Source organism: Rhinolophus hipposideros (genome assembly GCF_964194185.1).
Source record: "Rhinolophus hipposideros genome assembly, chromosome: 12".
NCBI lineage: Eukaryota > Metazoa > Chordata > Mammalia > Chiroptera > Rhinolophidae > Rhinolophus > Rhinolophus hipposideros.
This window is the reverse complement of record NC_138058.1, coordinates 48,497,180-48,514,905: the sequence shown is the minus strand read 5'-3', so window position 1 is coordinate 48,514,905 and position 17,726 is coordinate 48,497,180. Positions and strand designations below refer to the sequence as shown.

Here is a 17,726-nt window from a genome sequence, read left to right as displayed (position 1 = left end):
CCTTCAATCTTGGGGTGGTGCTACTTTGTCTCAGAATCTGGAAACACTAAGGCCCTAAAATCCTGTATTTTGACACTGCTGGAAGAGGGAGGAAATGCTATATGGTTATTAAAAAAAAAATGGCACCTGTAGTAAAGCCTATCATCCAGGCCTAAAGGTCAATCTAAAGGGACCTAAATACTCCATGACATACAATTGAATTACCAAAGCTTGAACCCCCTTGGGTCTCTTAAGGGTGAGGCATGGCAGATGTATTGAGTTCTATTACTTCTGCATTTCAATTTCAACCTCTCCTTTGCCAGAGAAAGAACTACCATGTCAATCAATGCTTTCCCAGGAAGCCAGAGTACCCACGGACTCCAAATGCCACCTGAAGAAATCCACAGCCAGATAACCCCACACTGATCTAGAAATCAATGCCCACAACCAATAATAATACCAGTCTGATAACAAGGTGCTCCATCACCCATACTCAGTTCCAGAGAAAGGCAGGTATAGGTGTGGCTGCCTACCCTTATATGGTTGTTTGCCCTGCTGGGTAAGACCAAGAGTCATAGCTCTGCTTCTGTCTGACACTTCTCTGGAGGCCTCCAGTTTCCTGACAAGATGATTAACACATTCCTTGGAACTTCTATTCGTCCTGCCAATACTCAGGGTGTTCTGCCATATGAACCCAGACAAATCACAGGCACCCTGAGGACAGCAGCATTCACCCTCATCTCTGGGTACCCTGAAAGAAGGCCTGTGTAGAACTTGTTTCCAAACTCCCCATAGGTCTGGACTATAATTTGTTTATTTTGTTCATTCTTCCATTAAACATTTATTGAGAAATTCCTATGTGCCAGGCACTGTTCTATTACCTAAGCATATGGCAATGAACAAAACAAAGTCTCTGTAGCTTGCTTGGGAGCTTACATTCTAGTGGAGAAAGGGAAATGATATATTTAAAAGCAAATATAGACATTCTACAAAATACCTGCCAGTATTACTCAAAACTGTGAAATAAAATTTCATGATCGCTTTTTAAAAGTAATTATACAGGGCCGGCCCGGTGGCTCAGGTGGTTAGAGCTCCATGTTCCTAACTCCGAAAGCTGCCAGTTCGATTCCCACAAAGATTGAACACCACACCTTGAGCTGAGCTGCCCCAGCGCCCCCTGCAACTAAAATTGAACAGGGCACCTTGAGCTGAGCTGCCGCTGAGCTCCCGGATGGCTCAGTTGGTTGGAGCGCGTTCTCTGAACCACAAGGTTGCCAGTTCGACTCTCGCGGGGGATGGTGGACTGTGCCCCCTGCAACTAGAAAACGGGACCTGGAGCTGAGCTGCGTCCTCCACAACTAAGACTGAAAGGACAACTTGACTTAGAAAAAAGGCCTGGAAGTACACACTGTTCCCCAATGAAGTCCTGTTCCCCTTCCTCAATAAAAAAAGTAAAAAGAATACATTTATTAAAAAAAAAAGTAATTTATACAGTATGTTAGAAGCTGATGAATGCTATGAAGAAAAAGTAGGGTCAAAATGGTAGGGTGCTCTTTTAGATAGGGTTGTCAAGGAAGGCCTCTGCATTCAGCAAAGACCTCAGTGAAGGAAAGGAATGAGGTGCAAGGATTTTTAGAGAAGAGGGAAGGAGGAGTGTAAAGGTCCTGAAGTAGCAGCAACATGCTTGGAGGAATACTGAGGTTTGCTTGGCTTTGTCTCCCTCCCTCCCTTCCTTCTTCTCTTCCCACCCTTTTTTCTTCCCAGCCGCTCTTTCCTGTATCCCTCCATTTCTTCCTTCCTTCCCTTCTTTACTGAAAAAGTTTGTTTTAATGTTCAGTTTGGAAGGAGAATTTGGTCCTACTAGATGTGGTCCTGAGACTATGCTCATAAGCAGCTATAAGCCCTTTCAGGCATAAGTCCTCTTGAGCTCCACTGTGTGATAGAAAGATGGAGCTAATACAGGCTTGATGAGTCCCAGGAAGGTATTTTGACTTAAACTTCAGTCCTCTCCCATATTTCTATCCATTTTTCTTTTTCACACAAAAAAAGTGCTGTTTCTTGATAAATAAAAATGTCAGAAATCTTTTGTGGAGTCCTAAGACTTCCTCTCCCCTGCTCATTGGGGCCACATTCTCAGTGGGAGTTCATTATGCAGAGAAACTATTAATACATGATAAAGACTCATCCTTCCATGAGATACATGAGCTCCTTGGTCTCATGGCTCTCTAGGCAGCACTCATGTTTGCAGGACCCAAGGAAATTACCTAGTTCTCTTACAAAAAGGAGCTTAGCTTTAGGAGACAGACCTAGTCCTTAGTGGCTTTACCACTAATAGTGGCTTTACCACTAATTAGCTGTGTGATCTTACGAAAATCACCTACCCTGTCTGAGCATCCGTTGTTTTCATCTATCTCAGCAATTTTCAGTCATTTTGTTTTGTTTTGTTTTTAAGTTGTAGAGCCATTTGAAAATAAAATAGTATGCAAAAGCTTAATGTATAAACAGATAAATCACACCCTGCTCAGGCTGAGGGAGAGCTTGGGGAGCACAGAGTTCTCCCCACTAGGCTTCCCCTTTACTCCCCCTGCCTCCTATCCCAGGCAGCCCCCAGAGGATCTCCACAAACTAGGTACTTCACAGGGCGCCATGTGAAGATCACTGCTCACCCACAGGAATTGGCACAACTTCACCAGCCCTTGGTCTTAATCCTTTCTGCTCCAGGTCCCCACCTTTCTTTAGGTGCCAAGGGACACATGGCAACCTCCTACTCTTTGGGAAATTGAGAGCCAAAAGAGGGAAAGCCCTTCTGCATCTGCCTTTGCCCTGTATCCCAGTTTCTATTGCCAGTCTGAGAGCTTGCCAGTTTCCCAAGTGATTGTGATCAAGAATAACTTCACTCATCATGTGATTCTGCCTCCCACTCTTTCTGTTTTCTTTTTACAAGACCTTAACTCTTGGCACGTGGGTAGCACTGATGTGAAACTGCCTACACTGTATATGAAGCCATGTATTTAAGGAACACCTGAGGAACTTCACCCATCTGAACATCCCCTTTAGTCAACTGGGGTTGTCACGGCTAGGCACAGAATGATTCTGTTTATATCGATTACATCGATTACATTGAAAATGATAGTATTTTGTATATATTGGGTTAAGTAAACTATGTTATTAAAATTAATTTTACCTACTTTTTTTTTTTTAATGTAGCTACTAGAAAATTTTAAATTGCATTACGTGGCTCGCAATATTGGGCAGTGGTATTCTAGACTCTAGGCTCTAGAGAGACATCCTGAGGCAAGGAAACAAAAAAAAAAAACAGGGACATTTAGGGAACCTGAATAAATATTTATTTATTTATAACAAATAAATATTATATTTATTATAATAAATATTATATTTATTTATAATAAATATTATATTTATTTATAATAAATAATAAGTAAATAAATATTTATATTCATAATAATTTTAATATATATAAATATAAATAAAAATAAAATAAAAATAAATAATTTTAATATATATAAATATATATAATTTTAATATATAAATATAAAAATATAAATAAAAATGAATAAAAATAAATATACATATAAATATATATTATTATTATATAATAATAAATTTAATTTATTATTATTTTATTTTATTTATTATTATTATAATAAATTATATTTATTATAATAATAATAAATAAATATTTATTGCCCTCAATAAAGAGGCAAAGGTTAACAACAACACCCCTCTTAGCCTTCCTCCTCTCAGAAATAACTCAGATGAAGGCTCTCTACCCATTTGCTTGGTGGAAGGTCCTAACAAGTTCAGGAGGGTCCTGAAGATGGGAGGCTGATTCCCATGGGGCAGTCCCCTTTACTCACAGCGGGCCTGGAACTGGCCCCACCATTATTGACTCCTCCAATATACTCTAGTGCCCACTCTAGTGCCCACTAGGTTACTTGCTGGATGATTAGGTTCAGTTACATATAATAGACAAAACCCTGGGAAGATTAATAAACAGAAGCCTCATTTAAAATGATGTATGGCATAGGGTAGAAGAGAGAACTTTCATGTACATGTCATTCAACACACACTGCCGAGCCCAACAGGAAGAGATGTACCTTGCATCTCTGACAGGAAGTGATAGAACTTTACTACTTTAGCAAGAGGAAAAAAAGATTTCTCCTTGCTCAGTAACAGCTCAGCCAATGGAGACTGCCATAGTTCAGCCAATGAAAAGTCACTATACTTTGAACTTTCAGTTTCCTCCATTGGATTCTTTCTTTACAACAGCTTCTCCCAAGTCCATAAAAAGAAAGGTTTCTCTGGCCTTGGACTTGTGTGTTGTTTGCCATTAGACCTGCATGTCATAAACTGCAATTCTTTGTTGTTCTGGAATAAACCCATTTTGCTAGAGAAATATATGGCTGTCTATTTTTTTAAGGTCAACATCCCATAACAGTAGTATAAACAGGACAGAACTTAATTTCTCTCTTAAGAAGAAAAACAATTTGAGAGAATGTGGGGACAGAGCCCCAGAAAGCAGTTTCCAGGCTCTCGGCCTCATGTGGAGAGGTGCTGGCTCAGATAGTGGATGGCCGTCAGCTGTGGCTGGTTGGCCATCAGCTGTAGCCATTAAGCCATTGGTCACTGATATAACTGCTGCAGCTACAGAGGGGAGCCGAGGAGAGTGCAGGAGGAGACTGAAGGAGAGTAAGGAGAGTCGAGGAGAGTTGGTCGGTTGGCAGCAAAGCGGACAGCAGGTCACACGTCGTGTAAACCCAGCCTCCAGTGAGACCATAGTGGTATGACTTCCCTACCTATGGCTCCGTGGGTGTTCCTTTTTGGCCTCACCATGTCCTGCGTTCTTATGTGGGGAGCGGGAGCAGAGACCCCGCAGGCCGCCCCGCCGGACACCCCGCACGACAGAGAAGTAAACTTCTTTCTTATTTTGCTACTGTTTCGTGGACTTAGTCTATTATATATGCAACTGAACCTAATGAGAAGTGTTGCGTGGATTTCTAACAGCCATCTTGGACCATGAGACAATGCGCTAATTAGGGCAGGGAAGCAAGATAGAAGGAACCCAGGTCCTAGATGACAATGGAGCTACCATTGGTTTATAGTTTCATGGTTCAAGAAGGCTATTAGAATTCCAGAATCTAGGGCAGGCGGAAAGAAGTAAGGTGAAAAAGGAGGGCATAAGACCTTTTCCTTCTTTTAAAGGAGATTCCTCAGAAGTATCACACAACACTCTATTTGCATTTCATTGGCCAGGTTACATAGTTACACCTATGTTCAAAAGAGAATGGGAAATGCCTTTTAGATAGATGAATTGCTGCCTTGAATAAACTCTACCACTACGAAGGAAGAGGAAAATGAATGCTGGAGTAAGCAACACATTTTTACCCCTTAGGTACATGCTGATGACCTGCGTGGCTCTGAAAGAACCCACAGAATGAGACTGCAGCTTCTAGCCTGAGCACGTGGATAAAAGGTAAACCACAGAGCATTGACCCTCCAAAGATCTCCCCCTGGGTCTCAAAGAAAGGGGGCATAGAGTTAATCAAGTCTGTGCACAGAGACAGGTTGAAAACCATCTCTAAGGCAATCCTGCCTCAGTGGCAGTTGGGTGGAATGGTCCCTTGTGCCCCACATTTGACCACAGCATAGGTGTCCCAATCGATGGCTTTATTTATTGGCTTATGTAACCAAACTGCAAGAAGAGCAGGGGCAGCTGGCCTCAGGAACAAATGGAGTCAGACACTCAAATGTCACCTCCTCTCTGCATCATCTACATCTTTCCTTCCTGCTGCAGACTGGCTTCTGCTCAGCTGGGAATTTGTCTGCCAAATCAGCCTCACATCTACCACCAGAATGGAGCTGTGCCTTCCTCCTTCTCTCTGGCTGGAAATTTTAAAATGTCAGGGGACAGCTCTGATTGGTCTAGTGTGCGTCACGTACCCTGTCCAGACACGGGTTGAGTGAGGTGAACAGGGGGAGGAGGGACCTGACGGTGATGGACAAAATAATGCCCATTACAGTCAGTAGTGGGCGTTAGCTCTGTAGAAACCTTCCCTAAAAGGAGAGGTGAAAGTATGTAGAAACAGTATTTTCCCTTTGTTGTGAATTTCCCCCCAATTTGGTGTTTTCCTTTTAGTCATTCAATAAACACTGCAAAGCACCCATTTTGTGCTAGACTCCTGTACCTTTCAGAATTCTTTCTTCTGTCACAGTAACTTTTAATCAGGTCACAGTTTTTACTAAATCCATTTCAGTCCTAAAGATATATTGATACTTCAGCCTCTTGATAGAGTTGAAGTATTTCCTGAGTCTTCTCAGTAATACCTACTAATCTAACCACTTCTCTCCTTGAGGTTCTTACTCAGATGACTACTGTCAGTTAGTGAGGGCTCCTTGCTTGTAAATAGCGGAAGTCTGCTCAGATCCGCTTAGGCAAAAAGGATGATAGAACTTATGCATCCAAAAAATGGCCTTGGAGGGACTGAGATACGGAAACGGAAGGCTGTGAGGTGCCAAGGCAGTCATTTTCTCAATTTTTCAGTGTGGTTTTTCTCTCTCTCCTACACTGATGTTCTCTGCTTTATTCTGCTTTCTCTCTGCTCATGAGAAGATAGCTGCTCCCCACTTCACCATTCCAAAATGTGTTATGTACTCGTACATCAAGTACTCCGATTCCCAAGTACCTGTGCCATCCCTAGATTCTTGAGTAACTGACCCACTTGAGTCAAGGGTCTTCCCCCATTTTTATTTATTTTTTTAGGTTTACTAAATTTACTTTAAAAACCATATTTATATGTTTTATTTTTAAAATTTTAATTAAAAAATTTTAATTTTATTTTAAGGGTCTTCCCCTATTCCAGTCAGCTATGGTCAGGGGAACAGGTTCCCAAATGATAAACACAGCCCTAGTCCCCACTATGTGCAGGGGGAGGGAACGCTGGTAGGTTCTCAGAGGATGCAGGTAGGTCCTGGCCTTACGCTGTTAGAATCTTCCTGAGAGCTTTCTGTTACAGATCCCCAAATTTGAAGAGAGTGTTACTGAACAACAAGGACCACCCTGTCCATTTCTTGCCTAGCTACTAGGCAACGGCTGGTAGTTGACAACCAACTAATAATTGACCTTGACTAGCCCATTTTTTGATCAACATAATGATTTATTTAGGCCTTACAGAGAGTAGAGACCTCTAACACTCCAGGTCCAGGTGATGATAGAAGCAGAAAACAACTTTGTCATGAGATCATCAAGATTTTTAATCCCAAAGAATGCTGTCCTCAAAGTGAATTCTCAAGTGAATTAACTAATTTCACTTGATTTATGGATTTGTGACATTATAACAAGAAGAGACATGTGAAAAAATGCTAGATTCTTATCTCACTCTACAATTTTCCCCTTAGTAATCCTCTCCACTTCTGTTATTTTAGCTGTTATCTCTATGGGAAAGACTCAGAAATCTATACCGTAGCCTTCCTCTCTACACTCAACTCTAGGTATATTTCCAACTACCCTGGATATTACTATAAGTACACCAAATTCATTATATAAAATAAAACTACCTTTCCCCACAAGCTTGCCCTTCCCACATTACCAAACAAGCACTAAATGGCATTTCCTTTTAACTACTGCCAAGCTAGATTTCTCTCTGTATCCTCTCCATCTGTCCTCTTTCTCCAACCCCAGAACTGACCCCTTTGGGTAACCACTCATGTTTTATCTGGACAATTGCAATGGCCTCCTCACTAACTTCCTTTCTTTTTATCTCTCTGTCTTCCTGTCCATTTTCTATGCTAGAATCAGATTATCTCATTAAAAACATCAACCTAGTGTTGCCCCCTGCACAAAACCTCCTGATCACCTACAGAGTCAAACCCAAAGCTTCTTAGCAATCAAAGCTTTTTTTTTTTAATTAAATTTATTGGGGTGACAATTGTTAGTAAATTTACATAGATTTCAGGTGTACAATTCTGTATTACATCATCTATAAATCCCATTGTGTGTTCACTACCCAGAGTCAGTTCTCCTTCCATCACCATATATTTGATAGCAATCAAAGCTTTTAAGATTTTTCTAGTTTTTGCTTGTCCAGCTTCATCTCCCATTATGTTCCAGGCATTACGCCTCACCTCCTCTTTACATCCTATTAATGTCAATTTCTCACCCTTCCTGAAACAAGTATTTTCCAACCTAGGTGCCAGAACGTATATTCCAACGCAATGAAGAGAAATGTAATGTGCCATAATGGAGCTATGCACGAGTGCTAAAGGAGCCCAGAGAAGGAACATCCATCAGCCTTCGTGCTTGGGGAAGAGAGGTACTTCCTAAGCCCAGAGTAGGAATTGCCAGGTGGAGTCAAAGGGGAAAGCATCAGCAGATTCAAAGACTAGGAGATGGAAAGAGCACTGGAGCAGCTTTCGGTGTTTAGCATGTCACTGTGGTGGTGCAGAGTGTGTGCGGTGGGGGAGGGTGGCAGGGGACTGGCAGTTCCAGCCCAGCTGAACTGTAGAGGAGGCAGTGGAGCATGTTAGGGGTGTGGCTTTAAGAGATTTGCAGGACAAAGAGATCCCTCAGAAGTATAGAAAGAACCTAGCAAAATGCAAGGCTTTGTCAGTAATTGAGGAGAGAAATGCTCTGGGAGAGAACTAGGGCAATGTAGGCCATGTCCCTGGGATTGAAGGGAAAGTGGGGGATTCCAGAGAGAATCAATGAGTTGGAATAAAAATGAGGGAGGGGGCGCTCGTACACTGGGAGGGATGTGAAGGAAGAATCTGGTTTCCTAAATGTAATAGAGAGTATAACATCGTTAAAAAACAAAATTCAACCGAATACATTTGAAGATCTAATTGACTTTATTAAGCAATTCATAAATCGAGCAGCATCCCATCTAGCAACTAAATGTGCACTCTGAGAGGTTGTAGAAAATGGAAGGTTGTTTTAGGAAAAAGGGTGGGGCTTGGGAGATATTAGCAGAAGAAAATATTATTTTTAGGCCAGGTCATCTACTTTTGGGGGGAAGGAAATAGCAAGGGTTTTATCATGCAGATTGCTTCTTCCTAAATGGGGATGAGGGTGGAGAGGGCCCACGTGACAGATTACCTTAGTGCTGTTGACCAGAACATTCCAGACGGGTTGTTTAAGATTACCTTTCTGGTAAAGGTCAAAACTGCATTTAAGTCAGATATTAAGTCTAGGTTTGGTATCATGCATGAGCTTTAGCACAAGTGACACCATTTTGGGCCTATGATTTTTCTCTGTAACACTTTGATGCCTACCTCCTCAGATAAAATGTGGGAAACCTCTAGTTTTGTACCTGGTACATGGCAGGCTTTCAAGAGGGTTTAAAGATTACAAACCATGTTCAATAGATTGTATATATGAACCTCAGGGATACGAGGGCAGACAGCTTACAGATGTGAAAACAGGCCCATGGGTTCCAGCTCCCTGTCAGTGGGGGGTGGGGCTGAGATACCAGACCAGGCCTTGGACCTGAGACCTGGAGCCTTCCACGATGCCTGGCGGCTGTTGTAAGAATTTCCAACTGGAAATTCTGGTTGTTGCAATTCTTTTAAACAGGGTATCTTGAATTTCCCTCCCCAGAAAGAGTCCCAGAAATGAAAGAAGGGTAATCACAATTACAATGGTACACGGTGCCAATCCTAAAACAGTGATTGGCTGATTTTAGAATACATTAGATAGATAACCTGGTGGGATAGAGGAGGGAGGGCCTTAGAGTTTTAATTAAAAACCATTACTTCAGCTAATAGCAATGACAATGGAAGCAGCTGGTGATGGGGGCACTTAAATTGTAAATAAAAAACAGGAGGGTACCTTGGATGTCCATTGTTACATGCTAACGAGGTGCTCCACACAAACAAAAGCCAAGGGAGAATTTGGAGAATGTGTAAGAAGTCAGCGTGGTTGCTGGCAGTACTGGGCCCAGAATTAGGATGTCTTCCTATGCTCTACTTGGCTTTGTGACCTGGAACAAGACACTGTGCTTCCCAGGACCTCTGTGTTGTTTTTTTAATAAAATGTATATAATCAACTCTAGGTTGGATGGCTGCCACCTACCATCCAACTTGGCAACCAGATCGTTGATCATCTTTTTTCCTAGTCAAACCAAAAAAGAATTGAAAATAATTACTTGTAGTTTCCTACATGCACTGCACTCTAGTTAGAGGCTTTTCCTGCTTTTATTCCTTATGCGTGCTGTAAGTCTTCCCCAAGCCTCCATATGCCTGGAATCTGTGGTGATACTTAATGAGGTCCCTGACCTTAGGGCTCATGTTTGGATAGTAGATAGGCCATCTGGGCAGACAAGAAGCTGGGTGGGACATGTAGGCAAATAACTATACAATGTGGCAGAATGGGACACATGTCACACAGATCCCATAACAAGAGCTGTGCAGACGTGGGAACAAAATACTAAGGGAGCCAGTGGGGTTGGTCCATGAAGCTTCACAATGATGTGGTCTACAAGCTACAGAGGACCTTCACTCCTGGCTGATGACTACAAGTTAATGGAAAACCTTATAAAATTATTAAATCTTATCAAAAAAGATTCTCTTACCCCTTCCCCAGAGACACAGATTTTATAGGTCTAGGGTGGGGCCTGGGTGTCTTGTAAAACAACAACAACAAAACAAATTTTCATGCCCGATGCTTCTGTGATCAGCCAAGTTTGGAGCCCATTGTAGCCATGGGAGGGACAGGCCCAAATAAATCATGGTATTACAATAGAGTGGTATGAAGGGGTGTTAGTGCTCTGGGGAGGAGTTTGTGTTTAAGCTGAGAGGTTCACCCAGTGGAAAAAGAGGGCGGGCCAGTGTCACTCAGGGTCTCTGATCTCGCTCCCTGCATAAGAACGCAGGACATGGTGAGGCCAAAAAGGAACACCAAAGGGTCCATGGATAGGCAGTTCATAATGCTACATTCTCGATGGAGGCTGGTCAAGACACAAAAAGCAAACATCTGCCAGTACCCCAACGAGTGGTCTTTCTACACCTCAGTCTTGCTGGCGGCCGGCTGAGACACAGGAAGTAGGAGCCACACAATCCGCAATCCGCCACCTGCTTGCTAACCCTCCTTGCTAGCCACAATCTGCCATCCGCTTCTCTGCCACCCAACCAACCCCTTGCTAACAGCAACCCACGCTTGCTAGCTCAGCCACGGCAGTTATATCAGTGGCCAATGGCTAACTGGTTACAGCTGATGGCCAACTCATTCTAGCTGATGGTCATCTACTACCCAAGTCAGCACCTTTCCATGTGAGACCGAGAGCCTGGAAACTGCTTTCTTGGACTTTGTCCCCACAGCAAGATCCTGAGAATATAGGTGTAGAGGCTGAGGCCAGGAAACCCCTTGCCCAATCAAAGAGCTGAGGGTGTCTCCAAGTTGGTGGCGTACATGAGAAGGTTGGGATACGAGACTGAAGGGGAAGTTGGGGGACAGATTGCAATGTTGTACCAAAGAGCCTGGACTTGACTGTGGAGATACCAGAGAACAAGCAAAGATTATTTTTATGTGCACGATACCTTAATAGAATAGTATAAGCTCTTGTAGCCATTGTAGGGATTTGGTTATTCCTTCCCTTTCTTGGATAAATTAATGAATAATTCAGAATGCAAGTGAATCTAAGTCAATCAGCAATTTTAGAGCAGAGTATGAAGATTCCAGTCTTAAAACCATCTCTCATTTGGACTATTGAAAAAGCTTTTTGTAACTGGACACCTTGCTTCAGTCCTGCCTTTCTCACATTTGTCTTTCTTGCAGCTTCTCAGAGTTATTTCTAAAATGCTTGTCACATAATTGCTTAAAACCCTACTGGAGCTCCCTGTGGTCTCCACACAATAAACTGGCATCTTAACCTGGGGATTCAGGTGATTCTGGTGACACAAGCATTCATGATCTGGCGTCTTCTTAGAGTAGTTTTCTTGTTTGTTTGTTTGTTTGTTTATGTAAACTACTTTAAGTTAATTGAAGCCAAAAAAAAGGAAAATGTGTTATTAAGGAGTGTCTCATGAACCTGGGGTGGAATGACGCTATATCTCAGAAAGGGACGGGAATCTGAGGTGCACTGGAAGGTTGGGGAAGTTTTCTGCCTTTCCCCTCTGCCTTGATGTCTTCCCCCATCTCTTTCTGCCCAGCTTCGTAGCTGGCTCCAGGATTGGTGCAAGGAAAAGGGCAGGCTGGACACTCCAGAGAAATGACAATCTCTGGACTGACAAATTTAGCTTCAGAAAATTCTGCTCTGCAATTTTTGTATCTATGTCTTTGTTCCTCCCTCCCTTAATTTAAAAAATGTTCTTGATGAAAATACATTCTCATTGTAAAAAATTTTGAATCATATGTTAGCACACCAAAGAAAATTGCATAATTTTCACACGCCTTCCACTTCTTGCCTTTAGAGGCAACTACTGTTGGGTGGCAAGATTCTAGCCAATCTTTTTACATTTATATGCCTACGTATTTATACTACAAGTATCTAATTTTGTTTTGTCCTATATGCAATTGTACCATATGTAATTTAATCCAGCTTGTTTCTTTTCACTTAATATATTTTGTAACTTTTTTGGTCAGTCTTTTCCTCAATTTCTTAGACATTTAAATTCTTTCCCAAATGTTCAACCTTGTCTCTGTGAACAAATAAATTTTAAAATGTGTGTTTCTGTACTTGATTCAGGAAAGAAGATGAGGGCTCCTTTACCTGGAGGTATAAACTTATGTATCTTTAGAGTCCAGAGAGAGATGGCAGAGGGAACACAAGGCCATATCCTTGGGACACTTATAAATCTTGGTTAACCTTTACCCAACATTTCTTCTCAAGTTGCTTAATGTTTACTTTTTTTAGTTGTTATAATTTTGTCATCTGTTATCTCTTCAGTTAATCTTTCAAAGGCCTGGACAACCTCAGTCCTCAGATTTCTCACATTTGGATAATTTCAGGTTCCTACAAATCTACAAATTCCCATCATCTGGAAATCTCACAGGCCTGAATAATTACCTCTCTCAAGCTTTTCAGCCTAAATAATTGCCTCTCTTAGGAACCCCCAAATCTTCATCTGCTTGTCCCTGACTAGTATTCTCTAGGGCCTGGGTGACCTCGTCCTCCAGGACTCCCAAGACCTCAGACATCTAGAATATCTGAAGTGGGGGCCTATACACAGGAGGGGTCCTCAGGTGATAATACCGCCTCTCTGTGTATTTGGGTCATTTTTGCCTTTTCCAAGTGCCTTAGACAATTCAGGTGGCTATAACAGAATACCATAGACTGGGTGACTTATAAACAACAGAAATTTATTTCTCACAGTTTTGGAGGCTGGAAGTCCAAGATCAGGGTACCAGCACTGTCAGGTTCTGGGGAGAGCCCTCTTCAGGACTGCAGACTGCCAAATTGTTGTATCCTCACATGGCAGAAAACACAAGAGCTCACTGGGGGTCTCTTTTATAAAGCCACTAATCCCATTCGGGAAGTCTCCACCCTCATGATATAATCATTGCCAAAGACCCCCACCTCCTAATACCATTATAATAGTACTAGAATTTCACATTAGGTTTTTAACATACAAATTTGGGGGGGGACACAAAAACACTCAGCCAATAACACCAAGATGAAAAAGAATGGAACTTGAGCAATGAGCTCTGATTTATCCCTTGTCTTCTCAAATACTTCTCTCTGTTGAATTTAAAGACATCTTATAAGAAGCCTGGCTCCTTCACCGGGTGGCAATATTTTTTTCAGTCCATGCTCTATTGTCAGCTCGGCAGGTCTAAAAACTTGATATATTTATGACAAACTAGCTCACAGGAGATTCTTGCATAAAACAAAATGCCAATTTATTACACTTTAGCCACGACTATACTGCTTAAATACAAATATAATCGTTTTGGCTCTCCATTGTTTATAGGTCCTGTAGGTTAGGTCAAACTCCTTGGCTTGGCATTCAAGGCCTTTATAATCCGGCTTTGAACCAACTTCGCAGTTGGTTCTCATATGTCATGCATGTACTACCTCTATGCTGTTCCCTTTGTCTAGAATGTCCTTCCTGACTCTTTACCAGGCAAACTCCTTATTTTAATCAAAGTTCCAGATCAAATATTACCTTCTGTCAAAGACTTCTCTGACCAGCCGTGCCCCTACAGCAGGCTATATTAACTGCTCCCAATTCAAGGCTCTTATGGCCCTTATCTTATTTGCGTATAACTCATAAATACTCCTGCCTCCCTCTTCCGTTGTATAGTGAATCCCCTGAAGACCATAACACTATTCCACCCATCAAGGTAACCCAGAGGATAGCAGCATATTGACTAAGCACAAGAATCTCAATAAATGTTGAACCGAATTGAACTTACACGTTTGTGTTTTCTGCAATTATTTCCTAAGTTCTTATAAAAATTAATTTTGAAAATGTCAGCCGGTCTCAGCTGTCTTTAGAGGAAAGAAGGAAAAGGGCGCTTGCTTATGCTGAGACGAGAAAAAACATCCCGGGGGACCAAGGAAAGTGCTGTTGAAATACAACTGAGGGACCCCACAGGGAGGGGGAAATGCAGCAGGAAAAGCCAGACCAATTAGCAACTGTTGCTTTGTACCAGGCAATTTCCTTTTGTTTGTTGTCTTTCCTCAAATCTGGAGATTTCTGGGCACTATAAATGGTGGGCCAGGCTCCCTTGTATCCTCTCTGTGTAGGTTCTCCTCTGTGATTGTGTGCTGTAGGTGGAGGTTGTCTTCCTGACTGAGACCTGTCTCAGGGTGGGATAAGAGTAATCAAGACAAGAATGTTGGCTCATGGTTGCCCCACATCCTACCACCCTCCTTCCAGCGAATCTAAAGGTAAGTGTGCTAATGGGAGTGAATGCAATAGAATAGATCTTGGGTGACCAGGAAATGGAGGTCTCTAGAGGAAGAAAAAGCAGCCAGAGGCATAAATCCAGCCTGATTTTTGGTCTGGTGTCTCCTAATCTCGTTCCCACAGTGGCTCAGACCATACCTCTGCTTCCCCATTTCACCTCCCCTACTGTGACTCCTCAGTCCTCTGCAAACTCTTTAGATCTGCTTCAGAGGGGGAGCTGGGAGCTGAGTGTGGAGGAGAGCCCTAGACCAGGGTCCCCAGCCTTCCCTTGTGATCTGTGTGGTGTTTACCCAGTCCTCTGTCTTGAAGTCATTTGTGGCGCTCTCTGCCTTACCGAAGAAAAATGGATTTTGCCTCAATTCCTGATTCCTGTTTAAATATTTAGTTTAATCAGCACAGGCCCAAGTGCCGTTTCCATTTCCCTTGGTGCCTGGGAGCCACGCTGACACCAGCATCATAAATAATACATCTTATCCCAGCAACATGCCACTGGCTGGGAGTCACTCCATCCCTCAAGTCTCGAGGCCTGCCCTCTGCTGCAGCTGCTCTGGGAGAAGCTGGACTAGAACAGAGATGTCAGTCTTGAGCCTTGAAGGCTTTGCCTCAAAGCCACTCTTGAGGGAGGAATGGTAACAAGCAAGTAGTCCTTACTCCAGCTCAGATGGGAGGGGCCTTGTGGAGGGGGTGAGGGTGGCTGTGTGGGTGGGGCAGAGTGGGAGGAAGTAAGAATACCAAGGCCGCAGCATTCAAACTCTGCCTTCAGGGTTGCTCTGACCTGGTGGAGAGACTTTAGGGCCCCGTAAAAAGATCCAACCTAGAGTCTGTGTGAATATGGAACAGAAAGCGAGGACACCAGATAGGAGAAGGCAGCCAAGTTCAAGGGCAGAGAAATATGAAGACTCCATGAAATGCTGGAACCCTCTCTCCTCCCTCTGCCTCTAGAAGTCTGGCTTCTAATATGGGCTCCACTCTCTATTCCAAGAACACAGCCCAGATTTCACCCCATTACACCAGAAGCCTGGGGGGAAAAGTCAGGACTTCCAAGGGATGGACGCTATCTCCTATTATAGAAAGGAACCAATGACAGGATTTGGCTGGACAGGTCTTGGACATCCTTTGCCAAAACCTCAAAAAGGTTACACTGCCTCCAGGTGCCTTCTATTTGGAGCCAGCTCCTCAGTGTTCTGATCTGTGCAATTAAATGGAAAACATTGTGTTGGTTGCCACTAATGATATGGTCTTGGCCTGGCTTTGTGAAAGAAGTTCCTTGGGGCAGCTCTGTAATACTCGTGCTTTTTTCTTCCAGAACTTTGCAGAGATAAAAGGAGACATAAACAGCGATTTATTTATCCAAGAGTTCAAAGTTTAGCTTTGAGTCCTCCAACATTTTCTGTCCTTTTTGAAATCAGGAGTGCAAATAAACTTCTCTGTCTCTTTGAAAGGGTAGCTGCTACAAACCTACAGATAAAGATAAAAGGAGCAAATTCTGGTCTCTATCCCTCTGTCTGGGGGGGTGTCATGAGCCTACCTGCCTGCCCTTGGAGTCATCTACACTGTAGAATATCTCGGGCCAGAACACTGCAAATTTGTTTCGAGCTGCCTAGAACCTGGATAGTCAGGAACCACCAAAGGAAAGAGGTAAAAGGAGTTGGTCTCCAATGACCCGCACCTTGCCAAATCCAGTGGTTGATGTGTGGCTCTGGTTTGTTACAATTGGACCCCTCCCTTTTTGACTTGGCTTCTGGGACCTGTATTTCTCTAGGTTTTTTCCTACCTCCCTCTTTTCTTTTTCAGTCTCCCTTTGTGGCTCTCCTCTTCCTGATAACTTCCTGATCGTGGCTGCACATTAGAATTGCCTCAGGTTTTTTGTTTTTCCAACTGAAAATCAGGGTCCACTCTATAATAATTAAATGAGGATCTCTGGTGGGAACCAGGTGCAGCCAGAGTACAGAACCAACTTCTGTTCTCAGGGCTGATTTGCCCCAGGGACTCAGGCTTCTGCCCTCTTCATCTACACCCTCTCTGTGGTGATCTGACCAGTCCTGAGCTTCATGGCCTGTTCACACAGTGCTGACTCCAAAATTTGCATTTTTAGCCTGGGCCTCTGTGCTGAGCTCCAGAGCCCTGATCTAGTTGTCTATATAACACCTCCAAACAGATATTTAGAAGCATCTGGAATCAATATCCATTGATTTTGCCCTCTCATCTCCCACATCCAATCCTTCAGCAAGAGCTGTTGGCTCTACCTTGAAGATATATCTCTATTGGCCATGACAGCTACCATTCTATTCCAAACCTTTGTTTCTCTCTCTTCCTTGGACTATGTTACCCTCCTAACTAATCTCCGTTTCTATTACCCACAGTCCATCCTCTGCACTGTGATCTTTGTTGTTGTTTTTCTGGTGGTGGTGATGGGGCGGGGGTTTCAGAAAACTTTATTTCAGGCCATGATATTTATTACACATAGCATCACTTATAATGAAGAAACTTTTTTTAATATGAAAAAATGCTACAAGTAGCTCATACTCATGGAATTCACTTGTCTTCCCATGTGCCCATTACCAAGATGTAGTTCACCTGAAAAGATGAATGGCCCATGAAAAGCTATTACAGTACCGGGGGTGAGGGAGAACAATGGCCTACATGATTAGGTGTTGCCCTATATGATTTGGTATAAGATTTTAAAAGGTGGCCAGTATGTTTTTCCCATAGCTGTTATGCATAGGTCTCAGTACTACAGATAGATTTGGAAGTGGTCTCTTTCACTATTATACCAACTGAAACAGGAGTTTGGGTTTTCTAGCACCATAAATTTTGGATTGATGATTTTGTATTCCTAGTGTCCAAAGGAAGCTTGCTGCCACCAGAGAACACAATCACGC

General features: G+C 42.7%; 1 protein-coding gene across 5 annotated transcripts in view; it reads left to right on the top strand.

The window, feature by feature from the left end:
• Positions 1-5,438: 5,438 nt before the first annotated feature.
• MTA3 (metastasis associated 1 family member 3) overlaps positions 5,439-17,726 on the top strand; it is a 159,539-nt gene continuing 147,251 nt past the window's right edge. For 2 of the 5 annotated variants that reach the window (XR_013994635.1, XM_081068724.1), the window contains exons 1-2: positions 5,439-5,473; positions 8,187-8,309. Coding sequence is in view for 3 of the 5 variants with exons in the window: in XM_081068724.1 (XP_080924850.1) it covers positions 8,237-8,309 (73 nt within the window). In the remaining 2 variants the exon portion in view is untranslated. The remainder of the gene's footprint in view (positions 5,474-8,186; positions 8,310-17,726) is intronic. The other 3 variants (XM_081068721.1, XM_081068720.1, XR_013994637.1) reach the window with 2 other exon arrangements.